Source organism: Mus caroli, chromosome 2, assembly GCF_900094665.2.
Source record: "Mus caroli chromosome 2, CAROLI_EIJ_v1.1, whole genome shotgun sequence".
In the NCBI taxonomy this organism is placed as follows: Eukaryota; Metazoa; Chordata; class Mammalia; order Rodentia; family Muridae; genus Mus; species Mus caroli.
Genome location: NC_034571.1, coordinates 78,826,818 through 78,854,061, shown reverse-complemented (window position 1 = coordinate 78,854,061; position 27,244 = coordinate 78,826,818). Strand labels below are relative to the sequence as shown.

General features: G+C 42.0%; 1 protein-coding gene across 1 annotated transcript in view; it reads left to right on the top strand.

Moving 5' to 3' along the window:
• Window positions 1–15,268: 15,268 nt before the first annotated feature.
• Ctnnd1 (catenin delta 1) overlaps window positions 15,269–27,244 on the top strand; it is a 26,027-nt gene continuing 14,051 nt past the window's right edge. The window contains exons 1-7 of the mRNA XM_029484975.1: window positions 15,269–15,386; window positions 16,831–17,119; window positions 19,304–19,375; window positions 20,547–20,699; window positions 21,077–21,612; window positions 24,519–24,982; window positions 26,191–26,377. Coding sequence (XP_029340835.1) covers window positions 16,925–17,119; window positions 19,304–19,375; window positions 20,547–20,699; window positions 21,077–21,612; window positions 24,519–24,982; window positions 26,191–26,377 — 1,607 coding nt within the window. The 5' untranslated portion in view covers window positions 15,269–15,386; window positions 16,831–16,924. The remainder of the gene's footprint in view (window positions 15,387–16,830; window positions 17,120–19,303; window positions 19,376–20,546; window positions 20,700–21,076; window positions 21,613–24,518; window positions 24,983–26,190; window positions 26,378–27,244) is intronic.

The following is a 27,244-nucleotide window of genomic DNA, read 5'->3' as shown; positions in this document are numbered from 1 at the left end:
AATAAAACAAAGAAAAAGACAAACAAAAAACTGAGGGTTGAGGATAGATGTACCTCAGTAGTAGAGCATTTGCCTGGCATAAACAACTTCCTGGATTTGATCCCTACATGCACAAAAAAATGCTGTGTGCCATGCTCTAGTGTATAATAATAAACTAAATTGACTTAATGAGTATACAAGCACATATGTTACACTATGTAATTCTGTTGGAAAAAAGCATTAGTACATAGGATGGAAGCTATATGGGGCCAAGGGGGCAAAATTCGTGTGTATTTGTTGCTGTATGCTGTTTGTCTGTCCGTCTATCTATCTATCTATCTATCTATCCATCAATCAATCAATAAATAAATAACAGGGTTTCATGGTCCCGGCTGGCTCATGAACTCCTAATCCTTCTGACTTCATGTCTCAAATGTTGAGGATTATTATATGAGTGGTCAAGGAGAGTTTATATGTAAGATATATTTGGAAGAGAACAAAAGAAATGAGTGGTTGATTGTCATACACAGGAGAGGAATAGAGAAGGCACAGACCTAGGCTGGCCCCTGATCAAGAGAGATAGTGGGGGGTGGGTATCAACAGAGACCTGTCTGGGCTGCTTTATACTGAAAGACAGAGTACTGGTATAGGATCCTGCTTAGCACTACAGAGTACAAAGTAAAATTGTCTTTAGGTCTATGGAGACAACAGCTGTGACTAGTGTTTTGTGTGTTCCTACTAACTTGAGGCAACAGCTGTCCCAGCCTCTTTTTCCCATTGTAGAAGCTCTATGAGAGTGCTTACCATACTAGCACATTCTGTATGGGGTGATGACCTTTGTTTTGAAGGACCACAAGACAAGTGCAGTTATAATAAGTTTACATGTGTTTGTAAACATCAAAGATTTTCTTCTTAGCTACATAGTTGTCTAGGAAAAGGAGAAATTGCAGCCCAGACCCTGTACAGTTTCTTTTGTCTACATTTGTTGTTTTTGTTTAAGTGCTTTGGGCCCCCACTTACCTACTGCTTGTGCTCATTTTACCAAAAGTTCCTGGGTGTTTTGTTTTGTTTGTTTGGGACAGGAGATGATCTCTCTGCATCTACCTCCCTGGAACTAACAGAAATCCAACTGTCTCTGCTGGGATTTAAGGCTTGGGCTACCATACTTGGATTGAAGTTCCTCCTTCCTCCTTTTAATGTTGGGGTTTGAAGGTTTCAGGGATCCCCCTCCTGAGACTGGAGAATTATGGTCACTGTTACCATATCCATATTTCTACCTTTCGTATCAGCGGTGATTATCTTTGTTAAGTAACCTTAGGGCTCTATTTTTCTTTTTCAGGTATGTAAGTTTAATTTATTAGGTATCATCAAAGCACATACTGAATCACTTTGCTTGGTTGATTTTGATGGAACTGAAGACTAATCAACTGTTTGGTGATTTGGTGTTCTTTGGCAACCCATATAGCAAAGTTAGATAATACCTGATTACCAGAGGACCTGTGTCACTCACACTTACTTTTCCTTTCAAGATTTCTGGTTTAGCAAGTTTGTTAGGGATACTTCAGCTAGAGATACTGCACCCCTACCCTGATCTCTGAGTGTATCCTCAAGCTTATACCATAGTCCAGGTAGTTAGTTTTGTTTTCCTTCTTGAGCCTCCCCAGGCTTGGTTTAACCTGTAGGTGCTACTATACTCAGCTTTCCCCTTCTTTCTGTTAAAGACTTTAGATCTGGTATTTGACCTGATTACTCATTATTCTGCTCTCTAAATACAGTTATCTGGTTGTCATCCAGTGCTAGGTATTAACATCTTTACTGGTTGACTAAGGAACATTTCAATTCCCTTCTCCTAGTTGTAGCATTATGTGGGAAGTACTCTAGGTAATCACAGATCTCTGTAAGGTTTCCAAGGTACTTTAAGTAACTAGTTGATGCTTATTTCTCCAGTATATGTATGATTGTCATGACTGTCATATAATGCTGTTCTTTCCTTTCTTTTTCATATTTTATTATTTTTTAGCCTAAATTTTCACTCACACAATTTTCATAGAAATGTTTTTCCCTATAGCTCTTTAAGGACATTTTGCTACTCATTTGGTCTCAAACTAGAAGTTAAAGTGACTTGCTTGGAAAAATTCAGCAATAACTCCTGCTGTTTCAATTTCTGGTTATTCCTCATCTATTATCAACTAGGCTAGAAATATCTAGGACTCATGAATGCTTGAATGAAGAAGATTTAGGACTTGGATTCTTTTATAGTAGAATATGGAACGAGTCTTTAAGAATTTTGCGTAGATCTTCATTCCTTGCAGGAAATTAAAACATTTACAATGTTGTTCCTTCTGCAGTGTAAATAGGCATGTACTCCAGCGAGCAGCTCACAAGTCCATAGGCAGTGGGCCTGGTAGCAAGGTACTCTTCTTTCTAGGTACTGAGTCTAAAAAAAAAATATTTAAAGCTGAACTTGGTGACATAGGTCTGTAATCCCAGCAATCAGGATCACTGTGAGTTTGAGACAAGCAACAAGCAAACTGGGCTATGCACTGAGAGTTAGTCTAAGCAAACCAAACAAAGCAAATAAACAAAGGACTTAACTTTATGCTGCTACAACCATCTTATACTTAAGTCTACGCTTTCAGAGTTTCTAATCCAGACTGAGTAATGATCTGAACTGTCTAGTGGGCAGTAAAACAGACCCAAATGTATTTTCTAACTACTGCCCCTTTTGTCAAAGGAATGTTGTGGTTAGATTGTCAGGAACAGACCACATGATTTTCTACAGGCGGTGAGAATCACTATGTAGCATTTTTGAAAATCTGGATTCCCAAATGATTGTGATCCCTCGGGGTTGAATTTTCATGTGGGTGGGTATTTAATTGAATTGAGCGGACTAACTGGCTTGTGGTGGTAAACATGAGGTGGGGCTGATTAATTTGAAATTATCTACTTGAGTGTTGCTCGGTGTTGTTTTGGGGTTCTATGTTAATCCAGATTTGAAGGTTACTTCAACATGTAGCAAGTTGTGGAGAACTCAAGTTGCCTGTTAAGGGAAATCTTTAGACCACGTCTCCATTTCCCCCTTGCAATTTTGAAATTGTGGAACAAATTCAAGAGAGGATGTTAGCATTGAAACCCCAGCTGTACAATTTGTTTAAAACTCACAGGAAGGGCCAATTTACTTCCTGTCTGAAAGGGAAATGCTGGCTTCCTTAACTTCCTTCTTGGCTAACTCTGGTTAACTTGGAATATGGGTGGGAACAAGCTGGTCGGTCATGCCCCCCCGCTGCTCCCCCCCACCCCCCCACCTTTCAGTGCTGCACAACACTTCATGCATACTAGGCAAGTGTTCTATCCTGAACATTCAGGATGTTCTACATTCAGGCTGTGCTACTACTGGTCTCACCTGGTTACCAAAGCCATAAGAAACAGATACCATCAAGTTTATGTTTAGTTTTGTGTTCTCCTTTGCCTCTGGTGTACTTTGTTGTTGTTGGGGGCAGGGGGAATTCTGGACTAAGGTTGTTTTTGCAGTTCAGAAATCTTTCCCATCCCTCAGACATTATTTTGCATTGAGCCTTATTTATGTACACTCCCTCTGCATTCTCTGAGATTTGAAAATAGACTTGTAAGGAAGAAACTGAAACCATTTGACACTGAAAGGTAGATTGTAAAGAGAATTAAACTGGACAGAGGGAGTGGATGACAAAAGTTTCTTATTTTTAAATCGAGCCAAGCAAGCATTCCAAGTGGGGCCAGTTGGCATTCCTGCTATTTTAGTCCAGGCTTCTCCTTCCTACTGACGGTCAATTGTATTAACTGTTTGATGTGAATTTGAACTGTGCTCTGGGGAGGAGGGGGAGAGGAGGGGGGAAAGTCATGGAAACAGCTGGTGTCTTTATCAAACCCTTTCAGTTATTCTTTGTGAAGATTATTCTGGAGCAAGGGGTGGCCCAGGAACTGGACCTGAAGAGTGGAGTGGCACCGGCTGCCCAGACACTTGATGCCCTGTGGATGTTGGCTAGTTGAAATGTACCCTAACTTTATGAGACACATTCTTTTCTCCCCTCCCTCTGCCTTCCATGTGCTCCGATGGCTTGTTTTTGTTTTTGTTTTTGTTTTTTTTGAAATGAAGTCTCAAGTAGTCCTGGCTAACTTTGAACTTTTGAATTCATTCTGTCTCCATCTCCCAAGGGCTGGGGTTATGGATGAGAGCCACCACTCCTGACCTCTTCCCTCTCATTCTATGGCTTTGGAGCATCACGTGGGAAGAGAGATGCCAAAACTGATTCATCCTCCTAAAGCCCTGGGCCTTCTTTAACGTCCCTTTGGTTGAGTTTCCTAAATAACGTTGGAAAGAGCCAGAGATACAGTTAGACTCAGGATCTCTGGTGGAGTTAAGTTAAACTGTAATTGGTTGACAGTACTAGTCTCCTTTCCTGGCTCATACTCTAGGGTGATGGATGACATTTCTAGTCAACGCTCCTTTTATGTCTCACCTGTTTAGTTTGAAGCAGACCTACCTGCCAGACACCTTTTCAGAGCAGCAGCAGCGTGCATGGGGGTGGATTTAGTGTGTATGTGTGTGTGTGTGTGTGGGGGGGGTCTTTTACAGCCATTTTCGTTTTATTTCAGAAAACTTCCTTAATTTTATTAAAAAAAACAACAACACTTTGTATGCCAATCTCATTGTGTACCAGCAACTCTCACTGAGCTATGAGCAAGAAAACATTAAGAATGCTGATATTTCTAACTAAATTTTCAAAATTTGAACATTCTTGAGAAAAAGAGAATTAGTTAAATTTGGGGCTAGGTAAAAGACTGGAAAATCGTTTGTGTACTTCAGTGACATGATTTGTAAGGTGTAGGTCCTAGGTTTCTATCAACTTAGAAGAGCTGTTGTATATATTCTTGCCCTACTTATCCAACTTCTTTTGCCAGGTCCATTGAAGGACTATAATGCTTCTAAATTGTGCTGCAGAGATCAAGATAGAGCCAGATATTCAGGATTTAGCTGATGATGTTTCCAGTGTGTGTGTGTGTGTGTGTGTGTGTGTGTGTGTGTGGCTAGGAGGAAGGAGACAAACGATGAGAAAGATGGCATTTATAGTTCTTGCTTAGAACTCTTCTGAGCACTACTTATGCACTGTGAATGCAGTTGGGGCAAAGGGTGCTGCTACTTCTTTGGATCTCAGGAATCTCTGGTTGATGGAGTTTGACCTGTGTCTAAAGTTTTCCTTCTAGGGAAGCTAACTTCCAATGGACTGTGCAAAGTATTAGAAAAACATAGTTTGGTCCATTCTCAGAGTCGGCCAGTGCTGCTTTTTTCTAACGAGGTTGCAGGAAAAAACTAAGGTTGCCTGTCAGCCTCTTTGCTGCCTGAGCCACAGTGCAATTCCTAGTAGCCCTCCTCCTGTTCTCTTGGGAAGTCAGGAACTTTGCCCTCAGAACTTGATAAACTGCCTTTCTGTAGGGTGGAGTCTGCTGCCTTTGTTTGTTCTCGGCGGGGCTGGCTTTAGGAATCAGTTCCACATGTAGGCAAGTTTGAAGAGTTTAAAAGCAGTGGAAATGGGTGACATGTTCTACTGTTGGTGATCATCTTGGTGGCACTTTCTTGGGGGAGTGGGGTGCCACTTGTAGCTGTGCTGACTGGAATAGCAGCTTTAGCTTTTAAATCCCTATTTCAGTGTCTTAAGGTGAAAAAATTTGCCAAGCACAATATTAAAAATCTCTTCCACCCCTCCCCCAGCCCCTCAGACTCTTACTTAGGTTTGTGCATATAGTATCTTTGTGCTGATTCTTAGAGGCCTGAGCTTTGTCCTATGTAGTGTTGGCTTCAGGCTGAGAGGAGGGTTGTTTTCCTGAACACGATAAGGAACTGAGCAGGGCAAAGTAGGAGCTCTAACTGGTGATTGGTAGACAGGATGCCCTGGAATGTGGTTGGCCTGCAGCCCAGAATCCAGCACTTTGTATTTGTTTGTTTCTGGGAGACTGTGGTCTGGTGCTACTGTGACAGGAAGTGAGAAAGCTGGGAGTGGGGGAACAGAGAGGGGTGATGTCTTTGTGGCTCTCCTGTGAAATCTCTTTGTCCCTGGAGAGCAGCTCTGCTGCAGAGCCCTACTGAGAAGAGAGCAGCCTTTGTGTGTCTAATGGGTCTCAGAGCATCTAGCTACTCTGAGGGATTAGAGGGTGTGAGATCTGACTGTGGCCTTTTACATCTCAGCACTTGAGTTATATAAATGGCCTTGATCTCTTAGCGTTGAAGAGCTTACTGAGTTTTGTGTATGCTATGCTTATTTATGGATCTGGGATTTAATTAAGAATGGAATTCTAGGAGGGCATGGATGATGTTAGATAATGTTGATGTACTATGTAGGTTGCAGAAGTTGTTAGGGGTTTGAAGGGGACAAAGAAACTGGTAATCCTGGAGCCTTTCTGTGTGGCACCTTGCTACCCACAGCAGTACCCACCCTGCCTATTTGATCTCAGCATCCCCTACTGCAGGTGGCCAGTGTTCCCCCAACCGGGCATAGCTGGTAGTTCCCTGGGATTGAAGTAGTGTACCCATGACAGTTTGTCCTCCTCCTGCTGCCCCTTTTCTTTCTTGTTTTGTTTTTCCTACTCTTCATTCCAGCTGTGAAGTAGGCATCTTTTATCACTGTTGATTGGGTGGCTGAGTCCTCAACTTCTTGCTAAGCTGGCTAGCTCCGAGCACACACACACAGACCCGCCTTTGATTGCCCAGGAGGACAGCTGCCCTAGAGGCAGATTGCTAACATACCGCTAGAACAATCCCTTCCCTCTGTTCTCATGCTGCCAGCACAGTCTTCTCTGCTTCTAGTTCCTTCTAGAAGGATATCCATCAACGATATTTTGATGAGCTTTTCTTATTTGAGGTGGCGTAAGGGTGACTGTTTTTGCTAAGTTTCTAGATGAGGCTTGCCAATCAAAGTAGGTGATTGGTACAAAGAAGTACCTGATTTGTGTCCGTTACTTTTTTGATTTGAGTACTTGTTCCTTATAAAAAGAAACTTAGTCAGATGCTGGGAGCTGGTGGTTCATGCTTGAGGACCACAGGTAGGCAGATCTCTTTGAGTTCAAGGACAGAAAGACTACAAGGAGAGACTCCTGTCTCTAAATACAAAAACAAAACAACAAAAAGGAAACTTATAAAATACGAGCCCCACAACTGAGGAATGTGTTGCCTTGTAAAGGGAAGGTAAGACCCAAAGGTCTCTCTGGGTGGATCCACTACTCCTTGCCCATGTCTAAGCTACTTCTTTCCTCAAACGTCAAACGTGTGTGTGTGTGTGTGTGTGTGTGTGTGTGTGTGAGAGAGAGAGAGAGAGAGAGAGAGAGAGAGAGAAGCTAGTAGCTCACTCTGTAGCCTAGACTAGCTTGAAATTCTCTTGTTTCAGCCTACCTTGTATTTTTTGTATTTGGATTACAGGTATGTAATACTATCATATCCTGCTCAAAAAATAACAATAAAATCCCTTGTTTTAACTTTTGTGTACTTAGGATGACTCATAACCACCGGAAGCATAGAAAGTTCCTACACCTCCTGTGTGGGGAGAAGTAGTAAGGCCTTGAGTAGGGCTACTTACCAGCAGTGCTACTTAGGACTGTATCCACTTATTAGAGCAGAGGACTGTAAGTAGACTTACCCACTGTGGGCAAAGAACCACTGGAGCCCACCCAGGTTTTCAGAGAATATGGCCATCACACGGGTACTAGCTCGACCACCTTACAGACAGGTTGGTACTGGATCAGAAGGTACTGAGAAGATTCTGCTGAGAATCTCTATGGGGAGATTGTAGTACACTGTGCTCTAGGGCTGGGTTTTATCTTTCATTCAGATGGGAAAGCATTTCATCCTGTTACTGTTGATAGAGTTAAAGTGTCGTGCTTCCTGTCACTGCTTTCTTCATAGATGCACCGTTGTTCATAAAGACAAATGTTTCCGAAACCTCGCAGAAGGGGTATCTATTGATAGTATCATCAAGGCTTTGAAAAATGAGGGACTTTGTGCATATGGCTCAGGTACATGATTCCACCTTTTCCAAGTTATTTTCAAATGATGAGCAAGAGATGAGGAATGACATAGAGAGGAAGTAAAAGGGTTGGTGAGAAGCTGTGTTTTAACAACAAAGAATGTGGTTCATGTCAGTTGAATGACTTCTCCTAAACCCAAAGCTTGAGCTTTTCTTCTAGGCCTGGGGGGAATATAATAAATCACAGCAAATTTTAGAATTTTCCTTCCCTTCCCTTTTAAAAAAATTTTTTAAATTAGATATTTTCTTCATTTACATTTCAAATGTTATCCCCCAAAGCCCCCCATAAACCTCCCCCCTCCCCCGTTCCTTCACTTTTAATAAGAGTTACACAGTATCATCAAATTCTGTTAGATTTTTCTCACTTTACTGTCCTCCCTTTTCAGGAAGGAGAAAGGCATTTGGCCTTTCCCCTTCCTGGAGTCTGACACCTCCCCCACCCCTCCCTTTTATCTTAGGTTCCTTATCGGCTTCTCTCAAGCCCTGCTTTTTCCTTATAAGGCTAGGCAAGGTCCCTTTGCTTATGTTGCAGAGGGATCTAGATGAGTAGCTGTCTCGGTGTCTGTTGAAAAAAATTCAGTATCTGTCCCAGTGGAGGGCCTTGGAGAGAGGCACCTGGCTAATGGGGGAGGAGAGGGAGGTGGCCTGGCCTGAGAGATCAGAAGGACTTGTTAGACCAGTCCTGTGTATGTGTCATACAGCTCCAAAGAGAAGCAGGTTTTGTTTCTTTCCATGCTCTCTCAGTCTTGGGTTCCTTGATAGAGTCACACCTTTCTTTTGCTTCAAAGCCAGCCCAACTTTAGCCAGTGTTAATATGCTAGGATTTGTGGGGTTCCAAGGATATGTAGGGGGGGGGGGAGAGCAAAAATAATGTTCTATGTTGTTTCTGAACTTAGGCCTTGACGAAGTGATTCCCCCACCCATCTTCCTTTTGTGATGATATCTTTCAGTATGTAGTTTCCTCAAACTCCTATCCTAGACTCCAGTGATCTTCCTGCCTGTGGACCAGTTTTTGTTGTGGCACAAGACCTCTTAGCTTTGTACCCCTGAACTGTATTCCTCAGTATCCACATACTTTTCTGAAATTACAAATTTACAGTTGGAGCTACAAATTCATCTTGTATGGTGGCCATCATCTGTAGTTTTAGCATTCTGAAAGCTTCTCAGCTTTGTGAGGATGACTTCAAGAGTTTGAAGACAGTTTGGACTATTTAGGGTTACAGGCCAGCTTAGACTGCAGAGTGGAGACCCTGACTCAAACAAGCAATGAAAAAGAAAACAAACATTAAATTCTGCCGTGGATGTAATACACACCCATAGTTCCATCAGTAGGTAGCTGAGATGAGGAGCAATGCTGAATTCTGGGCTAGCTTAGTCGATATCACTAAGTCAAGCTCACCTCTCAGCTTGGCTACATACTACCTGGAGCTGAGTCAAGCCAGGATGGCCAACTTATGGCCTAAGTATTTGTGCTCTTCAGATGACCCTGACCCAGAAACCTTTGTGGCCCTGGTTACTGAAAACCTGGTCATCTCTCAGGACCAAGGAACGTTTTAATGCAGCACAGGTCCATTGCTCTAGCACATAGCTCCTAGAAAGCTCAGAAGAGCTGCTACCATACCAGTCAGGGGAAGATGGAATCAAATTCCTGGTGGGTGGTTTGTTTTTGGGGAGGGGAGAACAGGATCACACAGCATAACCCAGGCTATCATGGAGCTTATGTAGCCCAGGCTGGACTCGCAAGGATCTCCCTGCCTTAACCTCCTCAGTACTTAGATTGCTAACCCAATTGGGTGTAAGCTACCCCAGAGGCACAAGAGAAACTTTTTATGTTATTTTTTCCTTTCACTTCTTTTCTCTTTTTAAAATAGGGTTTGCTTTCTCTGTGTGGCCCTAATTGGCCTGGAACTCTCTTTCTCTACCAGGCTGACCTCAAACTCACATCTATCTGCCTCTGCCTCATGAGTGCTGGCAATAAAGGCGCGTGTGGCACTGCCCTCTGGCTCTTTTTATTTATGTGTATGTATACACATGTGTAGGTGTCCTAGGAAGCCAGGAGAAGGATTAGATCCCTTGGAACTAGTGTTATAAGCAGTTTTGAGCTACTTGACTTAGGATGTCAGGAACTGAGCTTAGGTCCTATGGAAAAACAATAAGCCTTCGTAACTGTTGTACCATCTCTCTAGTTCCACATGTTTAAGTTTAAAAAAACAAAACAAAACTTTTGTTGTTTAAGTTCTGTTCCTTTGCCACTGGAGTCAGTTATATTACTTTCCCCAGAGGAAGATGATAGGACCAGAGGTCCCATTAACTGCCTGAGTGAGCCTTAGGGTGGACACAGTAAGGCATGATTGGTCAGCCTTTTCAGTAAATTGGAGCCTCGGGGAAATGCAGAAACTGCAAAGACTAGGCTATTACAAGAGTGTAAGTTTTGTTATTCTGTACTTGAAATGAAATTGTGAAATAAGCAGAGTCCCCTTAGATTAATAATATTTTTATTAATTGTTAATAATATAGTATATTACTATTATTGTTGTTATACTATGCTGTCTAGGCTGATCTAGAACTTGCTTAAGCAACAGGCACATACTGCATGCTCTTTTGTCTTTGAATCTTTTCTTTGGTTTGTATGGCAGAGGACCAGACCTAGGGCCTTATGACTGTACTCAGCACTATATTACTGAGTTAATATCCCCAGCCCTTGAAATTGCTTTTGTGAGGTGGTCTTCTTGGCATTGAACTCCTTTTTGTGATTCTTAGGCTCCACTTAGACTTATTTTCCAGGGGTTAGTATGCTTATGAATCTAAACAGAGAAGTGAGGATTACTATAGTTAGTTTCAATTAATTAAGGTAGAATTTTCATGGGATGGGTTGGGAGCTGGAACTTTTTAATTTGTTAATTAATTAATTAATTAATTAATTTAGTGGATATGAGTGCTCTGTCTTCACACACACCAGAAGAGGGCATCAGACCCCATAACAGATGGTTGTGAGCCACCGTGTGGTTGCTGGGAATTGAACTCAAGACTTCCAAAGAGCAGTCAGTGCTCTTAACTGCTGGGGCTTCTTTCCAGCCCTGGTAGCTGGAACTTATGGAGGCTTAGAAAAACTTTTCTCAGAATATATTTTGAGATTTAGAAACAGAATGGTAACTTTCTGTGTGTGTGTACTTGAACAGGAACGTTGAATGGTGAGTTTTGGACACATTGTTTTTTCTGGCTGAAAGTTATATCACAGTACTGTATGTTACCAGTTGGTAATCAGTAAGAAGCTTGGTGATTAAAAAAAAAAATTTATATCCTCAGAAGACACGGAAATGGAATTTGCTTTAAGGGAGAACATACATTTTTTGCCATTAGTTTTTATTTATAATGTTTTAACAGGAAGAAAGGAGAAGACTTTGGGACTGGTTATAGAAGATTGTAATCTCTTCCCCAGAGCCTGAAGGTCAAAGCTTAGATAGATCTTTGCCTTGGGGGAAATTGGGGTTTCTTCTAGCAAAGGTGTTCAAGTACTCACCCAAGTCTGGCCAAATATGGGTGTATCTACATGAGCTTCATGGAAATGTGTGAGTCTGTTATTTGTAGTCATTAAATGAAGCTTTGGATGGATGGTAATGGAAGGTAAAACTTACAGGGTTACAGTTCCTCCCAGGTTTTGTAGATATTTTTTGACAGAACCAGTGATTGGATTTTAGATATTTTGAAGTCAGGGGTTTCATTTAATCTTTGCCATTAAGAAAAGTAAATTCCAGTGAAAGAGCGTGTGGTTTCCCCTCAGACAGACTACTTTCTTGTGTTCAAATGTAGTAATTACTACAGTTACATTGTCAATGGCTTCCCATATGTCTTGGCTTTCTCTAAGTACTTCATGTGGACTGTTTCACTTAGCTCTCATAACTACTCATGTATTTTTTTTATTTTTACATTTTACAGAGAAGAAAACTGAGGTACCTTGCCCAGGGTTGTGTAAATATTGGATCTGAAAAGCCCATATTCTAGTATGAAGATGAAGGTGATGATTGGTGCAGGTCTTATTACTTTGTAGCCTAGGTTAGCTTCTATTTATACCAGTTCTCCGGCCACAGTATCCTAAGTGCTGTTGTGTATGCAAGTCTTTTTATTCCCAGCCCAAATTAGATTTCTTTAACAAATGTTTTTATTACACTTATTTGTTTGTGTGTGTGTATGTTTGGAACATGAGTACTGCTACTCCTGTGAGAGGTCAGAGGACAACTTGCAGGAGCAGGTTTCTCCTTCTACCACGTGGTCCCAGGACTCCAGCTCAGGTCAGCAGTAGCATGATATCTTACCCCAGGAACCATCCATCTCACCAGCCCCCAAGTAGATTTCTGTAGCCAGTTTACAGTAAAACAAACCATTTTAGGCTTGTGCTGTTATTTGGTGACTGGTTTTATTGCCCTGCTATTTGATTGGCACTATGTGAATCTTTTGGTCCTTTTAGACAGTTGATTTAATTTAATATACCTTGAAGTTCTGACAAAAGAGACTGACTTTATCATTGCTCAAATGAATAAGCTGTAGACCTGGAAGGTCTTTCTATTATGGGTAGGATCAATCCATCTGTTAAAGACTTATGGCTTGTTAAAAAGTAAACACAGCTATTCTCAGAAAATATAATCTTAGAATAATAAGGTTAAACACCCCTTAATGATCCTTTTTTGATAAAAATGTCTTTTTGACAATAGTAAGTGGTGAACTTGGAAAGGTATTAGACAAGACTTAGAGGAATTTTTTAATGCTGGCCAAAGTCAGTCAGTGATTTGCAAATTGGTTTGCAGCACCCTCTTTTTATGATATGTGGCAGGAAGAGGAGACTTCATCAAGTTATAAGACTGCTTTCTGCTATAGCTTGTCATATGCTTTCCTTTTTTCTGTTTTTGCACGCTGTAGACATAGACATTTCCCCCTCCCTCTTTTCCTATAAAGGTTAGGAAGGAAGAGAGCTCTCAAAGGTTATAGGCCAAAGGGCCTTGGACCATTCTCCTTCTTTCTTTCTTGCTAGGTAGCTCCGGGCTGGCTTGAACCTGTGGTTCTCTTGCTTCAACCTCACAAGCACAGGGGTTACAGACATTTGCCAGTGTGCCCTGCTTAGACATATATTTGGACAGCATGGCATAGAAGAGAGTACAGGCTTGAGAAATATTTGAGATCTAGGTTTAAGTTCTAAATTTTCTATGAACTGTAGGAACTTGGTTAATTTTTTTCACCTATGAGTCTGATTTAACATTTGCAGTAAAACTTAACTTCTTTATGGTTTCTGTGATTGCTAGGGCAATAAATGAAAGCCATTCCAGCGTTGGTAATTTTTTCATGTTCTCTTTGTCTAACAAACTTGTAAGGCCCTGAGAAAGAAATAAGAATTAATGTAACAGATTTGTACTAGTACAGTGACTGACAGGCACTAGAGAAACACGCCTGTTCCAGAAACACTGGTTTAGTTGGGACCTTCTAGTACATAGAGCTGGAGTAGAGAAACCAGCTCATCTACTCTGTAGAATTCAACTGTGTTCTAGATCCGATTAATTTCATCTACTACTTCACAAAATATTTTGGGGCTGAGACATTACCATGAAGTAATGTAATTGGAAGATTGAATCTAACTCTTGAAACAACTTAATACCTCACCTTGTAGAACACACTTTATCTCATTCAGTCTTCACGGCAGCCCAGACTTAGAATGGCCTGTTGCTATTGACATCACACAGATGAGAATAACCAGAACATAAGCCAGGACTGGAACCAGCCTTGTGAATTATATCCTGACTCACACAGCCACTGCTTCTCCCTTTTAAACAGAAAAGCTATCCATGCATAAAGACATAGGAGTGTGACCGCTTTTTCTACTTAACTGTATTGTCCTCTTAGAGTCAGCTTTAAAGCCAGGATGATGGAGAAGTCCAGACTGTGCTTTGTGACATAGGTCCCTCAGTATTTTCCCTAACTTTCCTTTTAACTCCCTGTATCAAATTAAAGTTGTGGGGGCAAAAAGTGACCATTTATGGCATGATGACAAACACTGTCATCTGTGGCAGGGAGTGTTGTTTCTCTGTGCCCCATAGTAGTGGTCGCCTGGGCTTTTATTAGCAAGAAGATTACAGGGTGGAGGCTGCCACAGTGGTAACTGCAGTACAGGCCCTGTTTAAAATCAGTAACTGGAGGAGTCTCTCTTGAGCTGGGTTCTCTTGATGTGGAAGGTTCATAGGTCATTGTACATAGCAGATGAAGGCAAGTGTTTAAAATGAAGAAATAGGGATAAAAAGGAAACAATTAGAACAAGCCAGGAGTGGTGATAAATTCTTATACTCCAGTACTTGAGAAGTAAAGACAGGAGAATCAGGAATTTATGGTCAGCTTAAGCTTTATAGTGAGTTTGAGGCCAGCCTGGGAGACTGTCACAGACAAACAAAAACACACAAAAAAACAACGTATTAAAGAAAGACCTTTGAGTGGCCGTTTGGAATGTGGGGTAGGAGTATGAGAAAGAGGCACTGGGATATTGGGCGTTGGGCTGAATGAGAACAGTGGTTGATAAATGATTGTGGGAGCCTAGGGCTGGGTAGGACACATTTAGGGACAGTCAGCGTGTTCTTGGACTTAGTGACTGAACTGATTCAGTTTACTGGGCACTTGTCTATCAGTTCCTTCTGGGTACTCTTGCTGAATGCTGGATACATTTAAGGCAAACAGGCCCTAGCTTTTGTGTTTGGTGGGGCTCTGGGAAGCGTGGGAAAGGGAGTCTAAGCAGAAGGCCCAGCCTAGGCTAGTCCCCACATGTCTTCCCCCCATGACTATTGCATTGGTTTCTCAATGTCTTTGTGGGCATGCTGGGACTGGGCTTTGAGGTTTCTGCCTTAAGGGTGGGAAGGAGGGGGAAGGGCATTCCAACAACAAATTTCACCCCCAAATCAGTTGCCTATAACAGAGGATATGTTGGGTTTTATCTACATTGTAACCTGGTCTGGTTCTGCATGGATTTTACAAGTAGAGGAACTGCAGGTGACAGTGCAATCTGAGCTTTAATTAATCTCACATCCAAAGCCTAGATATCTGAACACAGCAAAGTCTAAAGGGTATCTGTTTCATTAAGCAACTCCAAATTGTAACTTAAATAACCCCCTTTCATTTCTAATACCTCCCATTACCCTCTTACATGTATGCAGTGGGTGTAGTTTATTTTCTTCCCATTCTTATTTTTCCTTCAAATATTTCTGCAGCTCTCTCCTTCCTGCTTGCTGCTTGCTGAGGTGGCTGGGATGCTTCCATGGTTTATCTGAGTCTAGACTGGGCTATTCTCTGTGCTAAACCAATCAATTACGGGCCTTCTCTTAACAGGTGTGTATGGAATATATATTTGTTAAGAATTGAAAATTATTTTAGGTACTTTCTTTTTCTTAGGTGTTTGGTGAGAAGTAAAGGGAATAGGAGAGAGAAAAAATTTCCTCCTAGTTTGCCATTCAGCAGTATACATTTTATCTGTCTGTCTGTCTGTCTATCTATCTAACTGTTTTTGAGACAGGATTTCTCTATATAGTTCTGGCTGTCCTAGAACTTGCTCTGTAGAGTAGGCTGGCCTTGAGCTCTAGCAATTTATCTGCCATCTGCCTCCCAAGTGCTGAGATTAAAGCTATGAGCTACCACACCTGGCCACAAAAACTTGAGACAAGATCTTGTTAAGTTGCCCAGGCTGGCCACAAACTTATGTAGGCCAGCCACAGAAGTTGTGATCTTGCACCTTCTGAGAAGGTGGGATTACAGGGCTGCGCCACAGGTGGCTTGAGGCAAAGCCTTTTTATACAGTGTCTGTGGTTCTGTCACTGTTGTTTCTATTAGCATGTTTTGTCCTCTGTCATATAGTATAATTTAGTGAGATAGAAAGACCTCTTCATACGTGTATGAGGTTCTTTTGTCTTTATTTATTTATGTATTTATTTATTGACTTTTAAGACAGGGTTTCTTTCTGTATGTAGCCCTGGCTATCCTGGAACTCTCTCTGTATGTAGACCAGGCTGGCCTCGGACTCACAGAGCTCCGCTTGGCTCTGCCTCCCAAGTATTAACATTAAAGGCGTGCACCTCCACCGCTCAGCTTATATCTCCATTTTTTTTTTAAAGATTTATTTATTTTATGTATATGAGTACACTGTAGCTGTCTTCAGACACATCAGAAGAAGGCATCAGATCTCATTACGGATGGTTGTGAGCCACCATGTGGTTGCTGGGATTTGAACTGGGGACCTTCAGAAGAGCAGTCACTGCTGTTAACTGCTGAGCCATCTCTCCAGCATCCTATATCTCCATTTCTTAACTGACATTTTAATTTAGTATAATTCATCACTACAGCTGCATTTATAGTGTTCAGTTTTGGGAGAGGTTAAATAAAATTTGTGTTGTTCCATTATATCTAGAAGTAGCTTGTCCCTTTACCAGGAAGTTAAAACTTTTATCAAGCAGATGCCTGCAAATATTTCCAGAGAAAAACAATCTAATTTTAATCCCATGCTATGGTCTCCCTGTCCTGTCAGCAGTGTAGAGACTTTGGTCAAGCTGCCACCCTTCTCTCAATGGGAGTTCATAGCTGAGTATTGAAGAGGGTAATAGGCAAGGGGCCCTCTTGAAGCAGACACTGGTGATGGGCTCCCAAGCTTGGTTGGTGGTGGCTTGCTTTCTGCACTGCAGTAAAACCACAGAGGACATCTTTGGCGCTGGGGATTAACAATTCTTCTGTCTTCTCTGACCTGTGATCTTTTCTCTTCTCTCTTCTCCGCCCCCCTCCCTAGTGTGAAGTGAGGGGACCTACTCCCTCCTTTCTACTCCCTCTGTGGTCCACCTTACTTTTTATCCTGCCCTGCGGCGGCTCCTCCCCTTACCTTCATGGACGACTCAGAGGTGGAGTCGACCGCCAGCATCTTGGCCTCTGTGAAAGAACAAGAGGCCCAGTTTGAGAAGCTGACCCGGGCGCTGGAAGAGGAGCGGCGCCATGTCTCGGCGCAACTGGAACGCGTCCGGGTCTCACCACAAGATGCCAACTCACTCATGGCCAATGGCACCCTCACCCGTCGGCATCAGGTAACCCTCTCTCCTTTAAACCTGCAGGTAGGACATTGGCATGGTCACAACTGAGGCCTATATATCCTTAATGGGATGCTACTGGCCCTGGGCTGTCCAGTGCTTATACTTCACGATGAATTGTTCCAGGGATATTATAAATGCTGATTAAGAAATAAGGGATTTGTTACTGATCTGAGTTGAGTGGACTTTAGAAACCCTTTGTGACTTCCTGTTTTGCTAGAGTGGGTTTTCTGGACAGGAATGCAGTTCTAGTTATTTCTAGTTATGCTACTGTACTTTGGAGCTACACACAGAGTCACTTCTGTTTTCTTTGAAATATCTTTTTTCTCAGGGTCAAAAATTAGGAAAGTATATCTACTTAGCGGTTGGGGAAGTTGGGCATCTTGAGCTCCTAGCTCCAGTTCAGTCTCAACTAGAGAACAGTCTGTTCTCAGAAAGTGTTACAGTATTCATAATTGTATATTCCTTTCCCATATGTCCTTGTGTGCTTATTGTTGGGTGTATAAATCATGTTTTGGAAGAAGGAGTCATTGTTACTTTTGCTGGTTAGAGCTGGGGGAGGGGGAATATCATGCTATTATTTAACTCAGATAACCACAGGAGCCAGTAGTGGTCTCTGCGTTGGATGGCTTCGATGTGGCTTGGGAGGACAGGTGTTAGAAATGAGAAGTATTTGTGTTCCTGTGGTTTACGTCTGGCTTTACTGTGATGTAATCTGAGGTTTTACCAGTGAGTGTTCACACGCACAGGCTGGGTGGGTACTGCATTAGTGAACTGACTATAGAGCTCTGAGTGGAATTAGAACAATGCTTACACTCAGTTCTTTTAACTGATTATTTATTTGTTTTTATCTGTTTGCTTGCTTGCTTGTTTGTTTGTGCAAGGGATTGACCCTAGAGCCCTGAACATGCTAGGCAAATGCTTTACCATAGAGCTACGTCCTAGACTCTTTATTTACTTACTTATTTATGAGGAGCTGGGGATGGAATCCTGGGTCTTGTGCATGCCACTAAACAACATTTCTAGACCTTTGGGTCTGTGAAGACTAGGTATTGGTGTATAGCTCAGGTTGACCTCAACCTTGTGATTCCCCAGTGCTAGGGTTACAATCGTGCCCAGTTGCTTGCTTAATCCTTAAATTAGTAGATATCATTTGAAATAATCAGGACCATGAAATAAACAACAGACCATGTTGGCAGTGTTCAGGGAATTTTTCAGGAACTTGAGTGTAGAGAGATAGGGATGAGATACACTGAAGGAAAGTGGGGGTGCTCAGACTTTAGGTGGTGGGGAATCCCAGGATTTAGTGGTTTATCTTGTTCTTCTATGTTTAACCTCTGCTCTGCAATGAAGCCACACCCTTCCTGCTTCCTGAAAGCAGTGTTTAGCTTCCTCCCCTGCAGCAGCATTACCCTGTGTGTAAAGGGGGAATGGGTGGAGGAAGAAGATCCCAAGGTTATTTGATCTAACTGTATTCTATTGGGAGAGGAGCAAGACATGTGCTTTATATATACAGTCTCATTAGGTTATGTCTTGGTGCTTAAGATAGAACAATTTAAGAACGTTTAAGAATGTGTTCTGTGGCTGTAACTTGATAAAGATGTTGAAGACTTTCTGAGGGGCGTTGCTGAGTACTTCATATTTGGAAATGGCGAATTAACTCTCTTCTTTCAAGAGCTTCCTGGAATGGGAGTTTACCCTGGTACCACAGCTTGAAGATTCCTAGAACAATAATAAAAGGAAGCTTTTTGTGGACAATCCCTCCCCCTCATTATAGCTTTCCTAACTTACATTCTTAAAGCTTTGCAAAAGGTTTTCTGTAGGGAGCTTACCTGAGTCTGTGTTACTAAGGAAATGGTCTTTGAATGCCTCTAATGTGCCAAGTACTGTTCAGGATGTTAGGGATGTTAGTAGCCTTGAAATTACTGAACCTCAAACCCTGTGTACTCATGGAACTTACATTCTCATGCTCCAGAAATCCCACCTGCCAGAATTCTAGGCCTGTAGAGGAAAGTGGTATCTAAGATTAAGGAGTGTTACCATTCTTATGTGAGTACTGACAGAAGGATTTCAATCCACAAATACCTTCTCAAAAGCCCTTTCGTTTTTGAAAGAAAGTTGTTGTCTTAGACAGAACAAAGGTCAGCCAGAAAATGAATTGTTCTGTGGGCTCTGTTTCAGAACGGCCGGTTTGTGGGCGATGCTGACCTTGAGAGACAGAAATTTTCAGATTTGAAACTCAACGGACCCCAGGTAATTGTTGTGACTCAAGGTCTAGATGGCTTCATTTACATCTTTTTACCTCTCCAGTCTTTATGATCATATTGGTATGCTGGAGTGCCCATCATTCCAAATTACAGTTTTGCTGATTTTTTTTTTTAATCATTGGCTTTTCTCATGGTATTCCTATCTCATTTAATCCTCCAAAAACTGCAGTTGTTTCGAGGGAGAGCATAATTTTGCATTGTAGAAAAGCTTACCTAAAATCTAACTGAGAAGATGAATGAATCTGATGAATAACAAAATCTTTTTTTTTTTTAAACATTCTTTTTTTTTTTTTGGTTTTTCGAGACAGGGTTTTCTCTGTGTAGCCCTGGCTTTCCTGGAACTCACTTTGTAGATCAGGCTGGCCTCGAACCCAGAAATCCACCTGCCTCTGCTTCCCGAGTGCTGGGATTAAAGGTGTGCACCTCCACGCCCGGCTAACAAAATCTTTGATGGGTCTGATGGGGCAAGTCTAATCTTAGTCTCTTGGGAGGCTGTGGCAGGAGGATCAAAAGTTTCAAGGCCTACCTGGGAAATTACTGGAACCTTATCCCAAAGTAAAAGTAGGAAGAGGGTTCTAAATTTTTTCAGTGGTAGGCGGAGTGCTTGCCTAGCTACCCAAAACAAAGCAAAAAACTGATATTTTTATTATTTTTTAAAATCTTTTCTTTATTGAGTAAGCTGTTCTTTTTGAAGTATTGCTCCAATGTAAATGTAACAATTAACACAGTTAATATCCAAGTCGGTGACCAGAAGGGGAGGTAAATCTGCTGTCTCAGTCACTGCGATGTCAGCATGATTCTAGTTACCTTCTTAAATTTATGTTTGTTAGGTAGCTAATACTAGGAAGTTTTATTTACTATCTTTTTACATATGGTCCTGGCTGGCCTGGAATTTGCTGTGTATATTAGGGTAGCCTTGCATTTACAGGTCTGCATGCATTTGCCTCTTGAGTGCTGGAATTAAAGGTGTACACTACCATACACTGCCTTTTTGTACAAGTATTAAAGATGACAACCATTTTTTATTAAAACCTTCTGAGGACAATGGAGATGCATGAAGGCCTCCTGTCTCTAGAGGCACCTATGTTTCTTACTAGGATAGATTGTTACTACATAAGTTCAGTTGTATTTTGTATTTTCACTCTTTTCTCTCTCAGGATCACAACCACCTTCTGTATAGCACTATCCCCAGGATGCAGGAGCCAGGACAAATTGTGGAAACCTACACCGAGGAGGACCCTGAAGGAGCCATGTCTGTTGTTTCTGTGGAGACCACAGATGATGGGACCACCAGACGCACGGAGACCACAGTAAGCTGAGATTTTCATGTCTTAGAATGATAGGTCCTCTGTGGTATTTTAGTAGAGAAGCTAACGAATTAAGTGAGCCAAAGCCACTGACTGCCAGAAAGAAAGTGATGCCTGGGGAAACAGACAAGGTAAAAGAAGTTCAGGAAGTGGGAAGAGGAGGAGTATGACAGTTACAGTAGCTTCTGGAGAGGATGTTAGTGATTGGGCAGTTTTTTCCGTTGAGGGCTTCTGTAGGATGGAGAAGAAATATAGATGACACACACTTCTGTATAAAGACCTAGAGGGTAGGGTTTCTATCTTAGAGTACTGTGGAATTTAAACTTAGATTCTTTATTTCCTCAATAGTTGGTTTTCCTTTTCTTATTCCTTAACTGAAGGTCAAAAAAGTTGTGAAGACAATGACAACTCGGACAGTACAGCCTGTCCCCATGGGGCCAGACGGGCTGCCTGTGGATGCCTCAGCAGTCTCCAATAACTATATCCAGACCTTGGGCCGTGATTTCCGCAAGAATGGCAATGGGGGCCCTGGTCCCTATGTGGGGCAAGCAGGCACTGCCACTCTTCCTAGGAACTTCCACTATCCTCCAGATGGGTATGGCCGACACTATGAAGATGGTTATCCAGGTGGCAGTGACAACTACGGCAGTCTGTCTCGGGTGACCCGAATTGAGGAGCGGTATAGGCCCAGCATGGAAGGCTACCGGGCACCCAGTAGACAAGATGTCTATGGGCCCCAGCCCCAGGTTCGAGTAGGTGGGAGCAGTGTGGACCTGCATCGTTTTCATCCTGAGCCTTATGGGCTAGAGGATGACCAGCGCAGCATGGGCTATGATGACCTCGATTACGGCATGATGTCTGATTATGGTACTGCCCGTCGGACAGGAACACCCTCTGACCCTCGACGACGCCTCAGGTGGGCAGGAGTAGGGGAAGAGGTAGCTTTAGGGACTCCCAGAGGTCACTAAGCACCTGTCTGTTCTGAGGGTTCTTCCTCCTAGAGCTGATCTTTGCTGGCTGAAGATGTCATGATGACTGTTTGGATGAGTAGTTGCCATGGAAGAAGATTTTACAATGGGATTGGTCCTCCCTCCCTTTCTTTCTTCCTTCCCTTTCTTTATTCTTGTTATTGTTGAGACAGGGTATCACTATTTAGCTCTGGCTGGTAGGCCTTTTATAAAGGACCCATTTTAGGCTTTGTGTGCTGTTCATTAGTATCTTTGTCATGTCTCTTGTTGGGATTTCATATTTTTAAAAGGTTATTTTAAAAACTCTTACTTCTGGGTGTGCACAAAAAACATGTTTGGTCTTGGGCTGCAAACATTACTTTAAAATCAGGGTCTATATTTTCCAAGTTAAGAAATAAAGGAAGGCTTATAGTTATCTTGATAGTGAGGGTGCCCTGGCAGCTGTTGTCAATCTTTGTAAGTAGGTTCATGACCTTCCAAAGCAAAGGTCTTGGCACTTTCCAAATGTATATTAGCTAGTATTGGCTAACCATAAACTGAATTAGTCTGGGACAGGAGTAGAGGCCCTATTATCTAAGCCTGAGTCACTGACACTCTTCAGATGGCGTGGTTAGCAAATTCAACTCCCATGTGACTCACCTTTTATTCCTAAAGGGGCACCAGATCTTAGCTGGTGTAAGCTAGCTAGGGTAGATAGATAGCAGCTATCATTAGAACAGTCTGCCCTAGGAGTGGGGCTGAAGTCTGCTTGCTCTGACTTCCTCATTAGCCAAGAGAGATTAGACACAGGTGGGTGTGGATGACCAGACCGTTCCCTGCTGTCCTTTGAAGTGCCAGTCACATAGAGAGGGTTTGGGGCTTGGTTCTTGGGTTTATTCCAGGGTGACATTGAGTTTGGAATCCTGCTTGACTAGCAAGATTCTTGACTAGAAGAATTCTGCTTCCTGTTTCAGCCTTCAAGAATAGTGCAAGGTCAAACTTTCATAGCAAGGCAGTGATTAGTGGCAAAAGCACTGAACTTGAAAACCCTGGTTCTAGTTGTGCCTCTGCCATTATCTATATAGCCTCAAGCAAGTTATTTGGTCATTTGTGCAGTTTTGTTATTTGTGAAAGAATCTTGATCTACTGCCTATGAAAGAAGGAAGTATAAAGATAGATTTCCTTGAGTGACTGAAACAAAATCTGGCAGTGGCAATTATTTTTATAGTTGCTTTTCTTAAACAAAAGTAAAATATGCTCAGCATACAGCCTAAAACACCATTCTCTCATGGACAGTTTGGTGTCTCCTTGGGGTTTTCTTGAAAACATGTATCCTGTTTTCTCATTAAAAGGAAATATTTTTTCATATAGTGTTTAGCAATCTGCTTTTAAAACAACTTACTTTATTTTGTTTAAATGACATTTTAAATTTAAAGGTGCTTTTACTATCAACCCCCTGCCTCCCTTGGTTTTTCAAGACCAGGGCTGTCCTGGAGCTTTCTCTGTAGACCAGGCTGGCCTTGAACTCATAGAGATTTGCCTTGCCTCTGTCTCCCAAGTACTGAGATTAAAGGCATGTGCCACCACTGCCGAGTCTATTTATTTTTTAATGAAATGATTCTTTCTACTGAGTTTTTTATTGTTTAATGATCAGTGTTGATACCTGCTAGGTAGGCTAATTTTCAATGCTTGGTGATTGTGGGAGTGGTTTTATGGAACAAGCAACAGTCTTATTTGGAGAGTCTATCCCAGTGGGAGCCCCGGGAGGTGGGGGTGAGATGAGCTCACAGATAATAGGGTTCTTCCTTTGTACTTATAAATAACAGTGTGACAGGCTCACCCTCTAGTGGGTATTGATGGTACTGAAACAGGAAAAGTTGCTTCTCATTTGACATCTTTCAGTTTCTTCTTCTGATCCAAGAGCTGGGTCATTCCAATATATGTTGGTGTATAGGTGCCATTTTGGCAGACATAGAAGTATAGAAGTTGAAGGATGGAACTCTTCTTGGAACATACCTGTCTGACTGAATAGCATGTGAGGTCCTGGGATGAACTGTGACAACTAGTGTTCAAGTGTATACCTCAGTAGTACTAAAGCTAACTCCTCAACAATATAGCCAGAAATCCTCTATTTTTCTTGATCGGTGCCTCTTCAATTTCCAAAGTAGGGCGAGCTTAGTTTTGTTCTGCCAGCTTTTTACTGTGTGCAGATTCCTTGTTTGTTCTCTTTGTGATTAACCTTTCCAAATACTTGTCTTTCTCAATCAGCAAACTTCACAGGTTACTTTTATTTGTTTATTTATTTATTTATTCATTCATTCATTTATTGGTTTTTCGAGACAGGGTTTCTCTGTGTAGCCCTGGCTATCCTGAAACTCACTTTGTAGCCCAGGCTGGCCTCGAACTCAGAAATCCGCCTGCCTCTGCCTCCCAAGTGCTGGGATTAAAGGCGTGCGCCACCACACCCGGCCACAGGTTACTTTTAAGTTATTAAAATTGGACCCAGGGAGAGGGTTCAGTTGGTGAAATGCTTTTTGCACAACATGAGGACCAGAATTTGAGGTCCAGGACCTACATAACAAGCTAAGCTCTGTGGTGGCAGAGATAAGAGGATCCTTGGGCCTTGCAGGACAGTCAGACTAGCTTATCAGCAAGCTTCAGATTTGGGAAGAAACTCTGTCTCAAATAATAATAATAATAATGTCAAGGGACATTGAGAATACTTGCACTTGCTCACAAAATTATTAAAAATTGACATACAGAGGAGATACATGATCTCTGTAGAGCTATGAGCCTACCTTGAAGATGATTGGTAATCGGAATGTCTATGAAGCCAGATTTAACTGCTTGGTTCTTTGTTCTTTCAAAATTGCAGGAGCTATGAAGACATGATTGGTGAAGAGGTGCCGCCTGATCAGTACTATTGGGCTCCTTTAGCTCAGCATGAGCGGGGAAGTTTAGCAAGCTTGGATAGTTTGCGCAAGGGAATGCCCCCACCTTCAAACTGGAGACAACCTGAGCTGCCAGAGGTGATTGCCATGTTAGGCTTCCGCTTGGATGCTGTTAAGTCCAATGCAGCTGCATACCTGCAGCACTTATGCTACCGCAATGACAAGGTGAAGACTGACGTGCGGAAGCTCAAGGGTATCCCGATATTGGTAGGATTGTTAGACCATCCCAAAAAGGAAGTGCACCTCGGGGCCTGTGGAGCTCTCAAGAATATCTCTTTTGGACGTGACCAAGATAACAAGATTGCCATAAAAAACTGTGATGGTGTTCCTGCTCTGGTCCGATTGCTCCGGAAGGCTCGTGATATGGACCTGACTGAAGTGATTACTGGTGAGTGCCAGGTTAGAGGTCACTGTCAATCTATAGACAGGTATGGATCTAGAAATTTCTAGACGATTACCTTTTAATTAATTTATTGAATAATGAATTCTTTTTGAGTCAGGGTCTCACTATGTAGCTCTGGCTGGCCTAGAACTCACTATGTTGAGCAGGTTGGACTTGAAGTAATCTACCTGCTTCGGCTTCCCAAGTTTTGTGATAAAAAGCATGCACTACCATGCCTGGCCAATCCATTATCTTTTGATTATAGGTTCCGAGGTAGTGAGTAGCCTTGGGTCAAATCTGCTTTACAGATTTGATTGGATGACACATAACACACACAGTAATCTCCAACACATTGTGCATACCTGCATGTTTTCTCATTTTTTTTTTTTTTTTTGAGATAAAGTCTTTCTCTATGTAGGCAAGTTCTAGAACTCACTATGTAGATTAGGCTGTCCTCTCACAGAGATCCACTTGCCTCTGCCTCCTGAGTTCTAGGATTAATGAGTGGGCCATCGTTTCTGGCGCAGTCTGTTATTTTTGACCAACTGTAGTAGTAGAGAAAGTTGTTTTCCAAAGACAGAAGCTGGAGAGCAATTGCCATTTATCCACAACCTTATAATCTGTTTTGCCTTTCTTGACTCAAGCTGCCTGTTTCATTTAGAAATTTGAGTTTATGGCCATTTATTTGGAATAATTTTCCAGATTATACAAGGTGATCCATTTTGTGGGGGGTATAATCACCATTCCAGAAAGAAAAAGAAATACTGGTTCTTAATTGGCAGGATATTCTTGCCCCAAGAGGACATCTCCATTGCTGCAGTTGCTTTTGGCTGTCGTAACTTGAGGTTAGGTAGAGCATGTTCTTGGCATCCAATGAGTAAAGGCTAGGGATACTTATTTTCTGGCAAGCATCCAACAATAGACAGGACAACTTCCCACAGCAAAGAATTATGTGGTCCAAAGTGACTGTTGCTGAGCTAAAGAAACTGGTGTAGATTGTTTTGTAAAGCTATTTGTGCCTATATTAAACTACACTATAAAATATATATTACCATGGGTCAGAAGCCTGACTAACACTACATGGAGTCATAGACTCTGTAATGGGTAAATCTGTGGTCATTGAAGAAGAAGGAATAGAATAGGGCTGCCTCTGATATTCTGCAGACATACTGTTTTGGGTGCTAAAGAGCTCTCTGATGAATTGTCCCTGTCAGGAACCCTGTGGAATCTCTCATCCCATGATTCAATCAAAATGGAGATTGTGGACCATGCGCTACATGCCTTGACAGATGAAGTTATCATTCCACATTCTGGTTGGGAGAGAGAACCTAATGAAGACTGTAAGCCACGGCATATTGAATGGGAGTCAGTGCTTACCAACACTGCTGGCTGCCTTCGGTAAGTGGGGGTTTTCAAGACTATAAAGATTCAATTTTTGCTGGAGTTGGTAGTGCTGGCCTATAAACCTGTCAGACCCTGTCTCAAAAAGGGATGTGGTTTGGCTGCAGATACAATGGAACTCGTTGCTAAAGTGCTTCCCTAGGTGCAGTCTTCAGTCCCATACATATATGCATGCACCCCAGTTGGACACTTTTCTTTTTTTTTTAATTAGAAGTTGAGTTTCTGTTTGTTTGCTTGCTTGCTTCTTTTATTTATGATTATTTTGTGGTACTGGGGATCAAATTCAAGACATTGCATGTTCTAGGCAACCTTTACTCTACCTTGTGTGTACTTGACCTCAGCCTACCTGCCTTTGCTTCTTTCTTGTGTGTACCATGTTTATCAGCTTGTGTGTTTATTCCCTCTTCCTGTTCACTTTTTATTCCTCTTTGATTTTGTTAATCTAGTTAGGTAAATGCCTGTTTAGAACCTCCCACATACAAGCTTCTTACCTAGTTGTGGATTTTTGTGTGTCTTAGTTCCTGTCATGGTTATCTGTATTTCAAATTAGACACCTTTGTCATTGTCTATATTTATTTGTACTGCTACATAACAAATGACTTCTGGCTAGATTTCTGCCACTTAGCCTGAAAGAGGGTGTCAGATCCTCTGGAGCTACAACCCTTGTGTGGGTGCTGAGGGTTGAACCCAAGTCCTTAGAAGAGCATCCAGTGCTAGTGCTCTTGACACTGCCTGCCTGTTCCAGTTCCTGGTATGCATGTGTCTTAGTCAGGGTTTCTATTCCTGCACAAACATCATGACCAAGAAGCAAGTTGGGGAGGAAAGGGTTTATTTGGCTTACACTTCCATACTGCTGTTCATCACCAA